The sequence below is a fragment of the Amaranthus tricolor genome, chromosome 5 (assembly GCF_026212465.1).
Source record: "Amaranthus tricolor cultivar Red isolate AtriRed21 chromosome 5, ASM2621246v1, whole genome shotgun sequence".
NCBI lineage: Eukaryota > Viridiplantae > Streptophyta > Magnoliopsida > Caryophyllales > Amaranthaceae > Amaranthus > Amaranthus tricolor.
In genome coordinates this window covers 28,219,354-28,231,273 of record NC_080051.1, presented here as the reverse complement: position 1 = coordinate 28,231,273, position 11,920 = coordinate 28,219,354, and the positions used below count along the sequence as shown (strand labels likewise).

The window sequence follows — 11,920 nt, the reverse complement described above, 5'->3', positions numbered from 1 at the left end:
TATAAATCCACATCCACCTTTTGTTCTTTTGTTGAAGAATTTCTTATGGCAATATCTTTGATCACTTACCGGCATTGATACCTGCAAGACATTACATTAAGTTCAGTAGTTCATAGTTCACGGTTTGATTTAAATCCACAAACAAAATCGAATAATGAGGTCGGTTTTTAAGTCTGAAACAATTCACCATAAATTGAAACTTATGGACACTGTAGGCAGACAAAATCTGAGGAATATGATCTACTGCATACAAAGTTATCACTAAATAACATTATCTGCTGGTAACAAACTTATTTCTACCTATGTCTAACGTCTTACTAGATATCTGATAATTCATAAACCAAACAATTTGTCAGCTTTAATCAGGAAAAAGAAGCTCATTTATTAAAAGTTCTGCGATTGAATTCAATATAGACATTCATAAAGGACATTTCCAGCTAAAGAGGGGATCAGGGAACATAGCTAACCAATTGCAAACTCTTCTGCATCACGATTCCAATATATATACAGTTGTCTGTAAAGCTATCTTCAATCAGAAGCGGAATGACAGGCATAAGCAGATTACTGAATTTGTGATTTGTAGGATGAAATACCAAGAGCACTACCTTCTATTAGAACAGAAAGTCATGCTTTGGTAGGAAATGCAGAGGCATATTGAACAACTTTGGAGCCTTCACCAGAAGAAACCACTTAGAACTTAGAAGGATCTATGAACAATTAACATGTAGAGATCTCAATATCTTGTATATACTAATACACCCATGAGATCTCAGAATCATGTATCTATATTTGGCGTAGGTACATGGTATAAAATTTAGTGTTCTTCATTCACTCACGTGACATGTTCAACCCAATCACACAATGCTATAGAAAAATCAAATACCAGAAAGAGATATATCATCCGAAATAATTGTTGATTAACTGTGTCGGTTTAGTGTGATTTTTAAAAAGGAAAGGTTTTTGCCATGAACACAAAAGTAGACACAAAACATAAGTTTCTTTAATGCTTTGATATACAGTAAATTCTAGCACAATATTTACCCTTCACCCCGAGTTTAGCAAGAATGCTTAAATGTGAATAACTGATAGCATATAATCAACACAAATCACCATACCCTATATGTCCCGCTCAAAAAAAGCTAAGCTATGATCCACGTCTAGGAGCAGGACAAATGCAAATCACACATTAATTAAAGAGGTTGCAGTCAATAAAATCTCGACTCAAGAGTAACCATTCAATGAAAACAAAAGAGCTAGAACACGCCACATGCAACACAAATAGCAAAAAATGCAAAAATATGAATAACGGCTTAAGAGTGACCTGCAAATGAAAATAAAAGACCTAGCCATATGCAAGTAGCAACCTTCTGGATCTCTATTTTGAAAAAACATCTAATCAACTAATTTGGATGGAGAAAGAATGACAAACACAATTGAAATCGGAATTGAAATTTTGATATAATTGATTGATGATAGATACAACAATTGAGCAGAAGTCTACCTCGATTGTCCTCCCGCTCCGCCATTTTTATTTACCCCCAGCCCTAGCCCTTTTCTACTCCACTTGCCAAACAGGGTTCATTTGAACTGGGAAAATGAACAAGCTTGAGCTCAAATTACAAATATCAGTCCATTTTATTGGTACCGAATAACTAGGGCTGTATAAAAATTATAACTAGTCCCTTGTATTTAGACGGACGGCATTTGCTAATGTAATAATTATATTATTAATATTTTTAACGGTATAAAATTAAAAATAAAAATTTATGAAAGGTTAATATTAATGATTTTTGCATTGAAATAGTTTAAATAAAATCACAATTAACCGTTTTATAATTTATAAATTGTGAATAAAAAGTTAAAAGTAATTAATGTACAGTGACAATAGTCAAATAGACTCAATTTATACCAACTGTATAATTATTTCTATGCATTTTAGACTTAAAATTTTCATATAGATCTATTTTAGACATAATAAAACTTTAAAAATGTAAAAATAATAAAGTACGAATAATTAAATTTAAGACTATATCCATCAAACTCAGTAACTTTATCCGTAAGTTTAAAATTTTTAGACCTTATAGGTTCAAATTTGATCCGATCGGACCTAATTTGAACTCGACTCATAATGACTCCTAATTGAAGCAAGTTTGATTTGAAAAGTATAATCCCGAGCAAAGTTTAGAAACTTGTAGACACTACAATTGACGATTTTGTACGATGTTCAGCATATTTGATGGTGGGTTTGAATTGTTTTCGGTTTTTATTTACATTATATCATGTTGAGAGTAATCAAGAGTAGAATTAGATAGGTACCAACAATCAGAGAGAATCAATTCGGGTTCATGCCAGAGAGAACTAATATCGAAGCTATCATTGTCTTGAGGCGGTTGCTGGATAAGCATAAAGACCGGAAGAGAGATATACATATGATTTTCATTGAATTAGAAAAAAGCTTATGACAGCGTCCCACGCGACATTATCTATGATAGCCTTTGAGCAAAAGGAATTCATTTAAGGTATATTAAGGGGATCTAAGACATATATGACGCAACCATGACTAACATCCAGACACCGATAGGGCCAATAAATTTTTTTTTTATTCAAGTGGGTCTACACCAGGATTCAACTCTAAGCCCTTTTTATTTGTTACTATTCTTGATGAACTTTTCAAGGATATTAGGAATACTGTACCCTAATGTATGTTATTTGATGACGGCATTGTGTTCGTAGCAAACATCAGAGAAGAAGTAAAGGAGAAATAAGAGGAGTGGAAAGTAATTCTTGAAGGGAAGGACTTGCTATAAGTCGTACCAAAACTAAAAAGTAAATACTAAGCAATAAAGTCCGCCTTGCTATATGGGAATGAGTGTTGCTCATTAAGAAAACCCATAAAAGAAAGATAAAAGTTGTAGATATGCTTATGTTGAGATAGATGTGCATTTTTATCAGGATGGATAGGACTAAGAATGAGGTTATTAAAATGAAGCTAGGGGCTACTCCAATTTATGCGAAGTTGTGTGAAGTGAGATTGTGATGGTTTTATCATGTGTAAAGAAAAGCTAACAATGCGCCAGTGAAAAAAATGAAGAACATCACAATCGAGGGTAATAGAGGTCGAGAAAAGTCATAAGAAAATGTGAGAGAAACAAATTAGAAAAGACTTGGGTGAGTTGCACCTCTCGAAGGACTTGACTTGGGAGTTGGGATATAAGTAGTTGGAGATGCCAAATCCGTGTACGTGAGACCCATTAGTTGTTTTTTTTAGTGTTGTCTTAGCCATTTTTGTCAGCTTGTTGTTTGGTTAGTCTTGTCTTCTTGGATGGTGATATGTTCATATGATTTGTGTTTTATGCCTTTTGTTTTCTGTTTTCTTCTGCCGAGTTTCCCCTTGCATGACTTCATATCCCTAAAAATACTCGATTTGAGGGGTCCCTTTGATAGCGACCTCTTTGTGATGAGAGTATTAATCTTTCTTCTTTTCCACCCTCCTTAAACCCTGCCTTGTGAGTAATTTTAAATTAATCGACCATCCATACTCTATTTCAATTAATTTTGAATCTCAAGGCTTACCCAAGAAAAACTTATGTCTTCCTATTCAATGTAAGTGTCATTTCTTTATTTGATCTAGTGAAAAGTTACCCTAAACGTTATATTTTAAATTTTGGTATGTAAACTTTATCAATTTATTTGTATTAAACTTAATTTCTTTTATACTTTTACACTTACTAATTACTTTACCCCTATATAAATTTAAAAACACTATACTTTATGAGAAAGTCTTAGTAAATAACGGTTAATTATAAGGCTAACAAATCATCCTTATTTAGTACAATTTAATTGGATGAAAGTTTTATTATTTTAATTTATCTTTTTTAATTTTATTGATTTTATTTTATTTTTTTATCTTCCTAACTTGTACTCCTATTTACCCATCTTAAAAATGGTGAAAATCAAATCATAGCCGCATAGGGGTGAAGAGGAGAGGGAGTAATATTCAAGCATTAAGCATACTTGGCTCATCATCTCCATCTCCCTTCCTTTCTAGTTTCTCACCCCTTCAATTCAGATCTTCCCTCCCAAATCCCCTTTACAGATCCAATTTTCCATCTCCTGCAATTCACCCAATAATCACTTCATCAATTCATCATCAAAAATGTCGCATTCAAGTTCAATTAGTGATACAATCCCTCTCCACACTTCCTCTCAATCCGACATCGACGAGATCGAGAATCTCATCCATTCTTCAATTCATACGGCACCATCAACCGTCCTTCCCGCCCGTGCACCGTCACCTCCCCGTGCATCAATCCCTGTATCGTCCTCCTCTACTCCTTCCCCTTTTATACCCTCTAATCTTCCACCTCCTTCTGCCCCTTTACCCGCCACCGTCAAACCCGCATCCACCGTACCTCCTCTGCCACCACCCTCTTCGACTGGTGGTGGGATTTCTGCAACTGGGTTCGGCCCGCTTCCTAATACTCTTACTGAGCCTGTTTGGGATACGGTTAAGCGAGATCTATCGAGGATTGTTAGTAATTTGAAGTTGGTTGTGTTTCCTAATCCGTATAGAGAAGACCCGGGTAAAGCTTTGAGAGATTGGGATCTTTGGGGTCCCTTTTTTTTCATTGTTTTTCTTGGTCTTACCTTGTCTTGGTCTGCTTCTGTTAAGAAGGTATTATTTTTGTTATTTACCCACTTTATTTCCATTTAATTTTGGTGTTTTGAGTTTTAATTGTTGTTTTTATATGAATATGGTTAATTTTTTGGGTTTACTTGTTGCATTTTGATGTATTTTGGCGATTCTTGTTTGTGAGTTTAGAGGGGTTTGTGGTTGATAATGATTCATAGACTTTTTTTGATGATGCATTGGTTAGTGGTTAGTAGTATTAAATTTGACTTGGTTTGCTTCTTTTAATACCCACTTTTATTTCTTTGTCATTGTGGTGTTTTGAGGTCTAATAGTTGCATCTAGATGAATGTTTGTCGGTTTAATTGGTTGATAATGATCTACTTCATATTACTATTTTTGGGTTTAATTGTTGTATTTTGATGCGTTTCGGTGATTCTTGTTTGTGATTTTGGTGGGTTTGTGGATAATAATGGGTCATTGACTTTTTTTTTGAAGATGTAATGATTAGTGATTAATATTGGTAACTATTGAAATGTATTTTTAGCATATGTTTTAAGGGCATATGGTTAACAGATGCTTGACTTTGTTGTAGTCTATGTGAGTGATTGCCTTCTCATTGCTTATTTTAGTTAGATGATTGAAGGATGAATTTGCGTTGTGATGAGATAAATGCCAAGTTTGATCTTCTAGATTAGGGAAGGTTGACTCTGGAAGGTTGGAAAGAGGATGAACGAGTTGAGAAGTATGAGAACATGAATGTTATGAGAGTTTGAAAGTATGCTGCTAATCATTACCTGTTGGCTAATTTGGCTCTTTTCAACATCTCATACATTCTATTATATTAGCTAGAACTTCATTTGCAGCTGAAATCAAATTATCACTGTGTCAAAATGATTTAATGGGTTTGCTGCAATAGGGTTAAAATGAAAGAAATTAAGCTCTGTTAATTGGGATTTGACATTATTTAGGAAAAAATTCGTATTATCTTAGCTAGAACTCCATCCGCTGCTGAATATTGATGCGTAAGACGATAGTTAAAGTGATTTAATGGGCTCGCTCCAGTTGAATTTCAGTGAAAGAACTTAAGCTCTGTTAATGGAGTACCTTTTAACCTTTCTTTGTTGTGGGCCAATGTTGAAAATTTTGAAACTCAAAGTTCTGTTTTCTTGAGATTCACAGCTCTTTAAGGAATTTAATTTAATAAGTTGAACATCAAACTGACAAGATTTTTATTAAAACTTTATGGGGTCCATAACAATATGTTTCTCTCAAGGAAAAGAGGAAACCTTATACAAACTGCTAATTGGTTATTGCTACAGTCCTTTGAGAGGATGAGTAAACTGGACTCCTGCTCCTTGGGTTCAACGCATGTGGGATTTCAATGAATAAGGAAAATTGAGAGTAAAGACTATCATTAAATGTCTTGCATAGTTGTATGTAAAAGTAGAACTGTGTTTTCTGGAGCAAAAGAAAGTTAGACTGTCTAGCTGGTATATTTTTGGGAACGAGTTAATAAGAAATAAGATTACAACATCTGCTAATGGTTTGAATGTATGCTAAGTCAATATCAAGAAGTGTTAGGTCTCAGATAGACGGTAGAGTAGCAAGGGAATTTGGGATGATATAGAATATCAAAGATTATTGAATTAAACTATAGATTGTTTGGGGCGAAAGTGCTTAAAATGAAAGCATTACAATGCTTGGGTGAGAGTAGAGTTGGATTATTTTGAGAAAGTAACCGACCTCAAGGAGATGACTTCATGTTCAGATAATTAATCTTATTATTTTGAGATACAAGTAACAACAATGCTAGCGATGTCATTTTCGGGTAAAGGGACTAAATTTAATATCGTTGTTGGCCATCAGATTAAGAGATTTGTGCAAGAAGCATGTTTGTGATTGCAAGGGTAAAGTTCTTAGAGTCTCTTTGCTCTTATATGAGGAGGAACCATTTTTTGTCCTTATGTAATAGTTGTGGTGTCTTAAAATAGTCACAAACATGGATGTATCAATTCAATGTTATTCTGCTGAAGATTATATGGAGTAAGGACAGAAGAAGTGAGAGATTACTCTTAATGTGTCTGGAACTAATTGTGTGATTGAAACGTGTCTTCAAGTTCATCTTTAGTTCATTCATCCATGTGAGAGTAATTTTTTTAATTTATTTTTTTAATACTTTTTACATCATTCTACAACACAAAAAATTCAAACTATCCTGTTGTTCCAAATTATTTTATGGTGTTTGATTAGAAGAACTTCTAAGTTGCGTTTATTGAGAGCATTTAATGTTTAGAAGATAAGAATTGCACGTATCGGGAGTCTTTGAATGATATTACTATCCCCAATTATTAAGGTCTGTAGTCTGTTGATGAAAGCCTTATAGTCAGCTATGATCTTCTGTTTAGGAACTTCATAAATTAATGGCGTCCCAGAATACGGAAGAGTTTCCTAAATGAGGATTTCAATTTTTGAAATAAAATTTCTGCATTATATACTTGATGGTTTTGCTGATGTACTTATATTTCTGTGCCTTGAAAAAAAAATTTTTTAAACAACCCCTCCTCCCAAAAAAGCCCTTTTCAATATGCAGTGTTGGAATCGATCTTCTGTAATTGCTGTTAAATAATTCATTCCTTGTGTCTTGCCCAGTGTAACATAATTCGCTAATAATTCGCTTTTTGAATTTGCTTTTCGCTCAAAATTTGCCCAAGAATTGACCAAAACCGACCATAATTGGCTTTTTTGATTAGCGAATCATGTGACACTGGTCTTGCCTATACTGTATAATGTTGGTATTTATATTCGATAATGTAATAAGTGATCCTTCAAATACGCCAAGCTGCCAATAATATTTCGATCACCTCATAATTGGACAAATGACAATTGACCAAGCCAAAAGGGAAATGGAGTGGCGGTAGTTGCCTTTTCTGTGCACCTTTTGAATTTAATAATAAGTTGGTTCTTTTATGTTCTTGATAGTTTTGGCTCTTTTTAGTGTTTCACAAAATATGAAAAGGACTCACTAAAAAAAGCTAATATTCTTTTGGCAATGTTGATGTCCCCAGTCAGAGGTGTTTGCTGTTGCATTCGCGCTGCTTGCTACTGGTGCCGTAATTTTGACATTGAATGTACTTCTATTGGTGAGAATCTTTTAGACCCTTTCTTGTTTTTGTAATATCGGTCTAGTCGGTGCATGCACTCAAAAGGGTCCGTAATGTTTTCCAGGGAGGACACATAATATTTTTTCAGAGCCTAAGCCTCCTGGGTTACTGTCTATTCCCTTTGGACATTGGAGCACTTATCTGCATGTTGAAGGACAATGTGATAGTAAAGGTGGTTGTGGTATGTGTGACTCTGGCGTGGAGCTCGTGGGCTGCATATCCTTTCATGAGTTCAGCAGTGGGGCCAAGGCGAAAAGCTCTGGCACTCTACCCAGTCTTCCTCATGTATGTATCTGTCGGCTTTCTCATAATCGCTATTGATTGATTAAGCATTGACGGATCCTAGTTAGATCACGTGGAGTCTTCGGGAGGCTGCAAGCCCGTATGGTGCAATATGATTGTGTATACTTCGAAATCAATCTTGTCGTGCTCATATATTGACAGTACGAAATTTTTGTGTAATAAATCAATAGCAAGGTTATATGCAGAAGCAGATCCATATGAATTTTTTCCTGAATGTTTGCTAGTTTAGTTTATTCAGCTGTGATTTCTCTGTGTAAAAGTGTTTGGTAGATTGGTTTTTCGTTTTGACGGGGATGATACTGTATTTTCTTTGCTTAACTAATACTTCGACGTTTCTGATGAATCGATTGATTGGCAAGTCACGCTTTGGAGTTGCAGAACACTTGCTAACTGATGTAATGCAATGCAATGCAGTTGGTTACATCTTGTTCGGCTTCTTAAGTTTAAGGTACCAATTTTGTTTCTGTTTACTTGGGAACCCCATATCACCTTTATTATGATTCATGCAATTATACGATAGCCTAATTCTATAATTTCTATCTCAAAATCTTGCACTAACTAATTATGTGTATGGATTTGGATTAGTCTCTTTATAGTTTATATTTTTATAGTTTTTCTTTAATAAACAGCCAATAGCTATTTTATCATAAATCTTCCCTCACAATTTAGCTTATATAGTTTGCCATGACAGTTAAAATAATAATGTTAATTGCTGGTTAAATTAATTGTTAAACAATAATTACATTTAGGATGAAGTTTTATATGGATGATGTTTTAACTATGATTTTTAAACTTATCTAATGATATGTTTGGTAACTTGAAATTCATTTTCAAATGTTGAATTAATCCAATTACTATGTTTGGTAAATTTATCATTTGAAAATGTGAAATTGGGTCTACTTCATATAAAATTCCAATAACAATGTATAATTAATCAAGTATTAAAATTTGCTAATTTTAAATATATAGGTATAATTTACAATTATTGAATTTGAATATCAAAATCAAATTTCTTATTTTCAAATGAATTTTATTTTGCCAAACAGTACCTAATATAATATCTGAGTTATCCTTTCACTATTTTAACCTTTGACTATTTTACCACATTTCAAGATTTAATGGTTTTGAAATATAATAGAATTGCATTTGGGAACAAATATTTAGTTTTAAATTATAGATTTCAATTATAAAATCATTAATGTAGAATTTGAAAATGACAAAGTTTGGAAGGTCATTCTTAAATTCTTATCTTTAACTATTTTTATAATAATTGCAAATGTGATTCAAATCAAAATTTAAAATTTTTTATTTGTCAAACACTAAATTTAAATCTAATTCTCATTCCCAAACATAGCGTAGAAAAATTTGAAAAAAATGTTTTACTCAAATGTTGGCTCATCTACACCTAATAATGTTCGAGCGACGACTCAAATGCATTTAAGTTGTGCATGAACTCTGCTCAAATTCAAATTTTGTGCATTTACTGAAAGATGCGCACCTTTGATTATTGACTTGCCTTGCAATAGTTGGTGGTGGATGGTTGTCGTCATTAATGGCAGGTTATCCCATAATGCTTGCTTAGTGTTGAATCCTTGAATAGAGAAGATGAAGAGAAGAAAAAAGAGGGAGAACGAGTTAAAGAAGAAAGAAATGAAGAGAGTAAGAAGAAAGGGAATATAAGGGGAATTGTGTTCAAAGTAGACCTGATCATGGGCGGCCTAGCCCAACCCGGCCCGAAAAAGTGAGGGTTTGGGTATCAAAATATGGCCCGATGGACGAGTTTGGGCAAAAAATAAGTGGCCCGATTTTTTTTATACGGGTTTGGGATTGACGTTTGGCCCACGGCCCGGCCCGAAAAGTCATGGGTTTTGGCACTTGCATTAACATTATTGATATCATTTAATATTGTTCTAGGTCCGTCCCAATTGAAATAATTGCTTGACATAATTAAATTTTATTCTCATTAAATTTTTTTTGGTGCTATTTATATTATGAAAAAATTACCTCTGTTAGATTGCTTAACGATTGGCGTAATAATTTCAAATAATTAATGTACTTAGTTTTTCTTTTCAGTTTGTTTCTTTTTTCCAGAATATTCTTTAGATTGTTAATCTGATTTGCTGCCATATTTCTATACGAAAACAATATATTTTTTATGTAGTAATGTTAAACTACATGCTCCTATATGAAATAATTAAAACTGTTAGTACATGTACTGAAATATTGGAAAATAACATCTTAATTAATTTTAAAGAAGACAAATACAATTCTGTTTCAAAGAATTTAAAATGTTTGAGCTAATATATTAGAGTTGTATAATAAAATAAACAAAATATTATAATGTATAAATAATATATAACATAGGCCCGCAAGTCCGCATATTATGGGCTTGGGCAGGAACTTTTAGGCCCGTACTTCGCCCCGGCCCGACCTGCATCAACGACTGTTTTCCCACATGGCCCGACCCGGCCCGATGTTTGATCAGGTCTAGTTCAAAGTAATGCTAATTGCTAAGTTAACAAGAAGATTAGTAAATGAATTTAGTTCAAAGTAATGCTAATTGCTAAGTTAACAAGAAGATTAGTAAATGAATTTTTTTTCATCGGGGCTAAGAATTGTTAACATTGTCAGTTGTTCATTATTAAGTTATTATGAACTGCTGATAATAATTGCAAATCTAACTTATTAGATAAGCCTAGGTCTGATGATCAATTCTATATTTTTGGCTAATATGCCTGTAATTTTAACTTACTATGGAAATTTATCTTATCCATTAAGCAAATAAAATTACACAAATTATTGTGAGAGACCATCTCTAATTGGACCGGCCTATTATATATTTTTTAACATATTATAAGTACGCATTAAAAATGATATAAGTAAACATTTAAGATATTGAAAGTATGCATTAAGAATACAGTAAGTAGACATTAATCTTTAATGGGCTGCACTTGAGATATGTTTTTCAAAGAGACAGTCTTTCAAAAGACCAGGTGATAAACATTATCCATGTTTTTAGCAAATTCTAGGGTAAATCTTTTGAAAATTATTGATATTGTAATTGATTTTACTTGCTTTTGTACAAAATCTGATAAATTAATTCATTTAAAATCGTTGAATTTTTGTGATCTTTACTTGCTACATAACCGCTCAAGTTGTTCCACAACATTCCAATTCTAAGAACTACATCGGTTACATTTACTTGATAAATTTAACTTTTTATTAGTTATTTATATTAAACACGATTAAAGTTGTCTATTGAAAATGTAAAAAGTCAAAATGATGCAAGGTTTAAAGTACATAAAAAGTATGAAAATAACTTAATTAATAAATAATGTCAAATATAATTTAACAAGTTGTTTAGAACAAAAGTAGTAGATTGTAGAACAAAAATTCAAAAGATTGTGATCTAAAATGAAAAATTTAGTTTATTTAATGATTACTCATAACAAAAATTCAATAAAACATCACCTGCTAGAAAAAAAAATTTATGACATAAGTACTTTTTTACCTCAATTAATTTATATATTTTTTGTTTTAATTTATTTCAATAACTTTAAATCATTTTTTTTAGATATAATATAAACTTTTAATTCTTAAGAATTTAACTCACAAACTTTTTAATTTTCGTGTCATTTTAAACTGGAAGAGTATATTGTTAAATAGATCTCTCAAAACTCAAAATAAAATAAGTTATACTCCCTCCTATTCAGTTTATGTGTCACATTTTCTTTTATGGTCAAGTCATAGGTTTTTGATTTTTAATAACTTTATCGTATTTTCAATTATACCCTCCATTATCCATACTAATTTTCCTTCCTTA

General features: G+C 32.6%; 1 protein-coding gene across 1 annotated transcript; it reads left to right on the top strand.

The window, feature by feature from the left end:
* Window positions 1-3,958: 3,958 nt before the first annotated feature.
* On the top strand, window positions 3,959-8,518 carry LOC130813295 (protein YIP4a-like). Its single transcript, XM_057679101.1, has 3 exons — window positions 3,959-4,675; window positions 7,699-7,773; window positions 7,859-8,518. The coding sequence occupies exons 1-3, from the start codon at window positions 4,157-4,159 to the stop codon at window positions 8,117-8,119; spliced, it is 855 nt and encodes a 284-aa protein (XP_057535084.1). The 5' UTR covers window positions 3,959-4,156; the 3' UTR covers window positions 8,120-8,518.
* The last annotated feature ends 3,402 nt before the right edge of the window (window positions 8,519-11,920 follow it).

What these genes read in the sequence shown, in the direction of transcription:
- LOC130813295 (XM_057679101.1), top strand. Translation starts at nt 4,157, where the DNA reads ATGTCGCATTCAAGTTCAATTAGTGATACAATCCCTCTCCACACTTCC. An exon ending in GGTCTGCTTCTGTTAAGAAG is followed by an intron (nt 4,676 to 7,698) that starts GTATTATTTTTG and finishes TGATGTCCCCAG; the next exon opens with TCAGAGGTGTTTGCTGTTGC. An exon ending in CATTGAATGTACTTCTATTG is followed by an intron (nt 7,774 to 7,858) that starts GTGAGAATCTTT and finishes AATGTTTTCCAG; the next exon opens with GGAGGACACATAATATTTTT.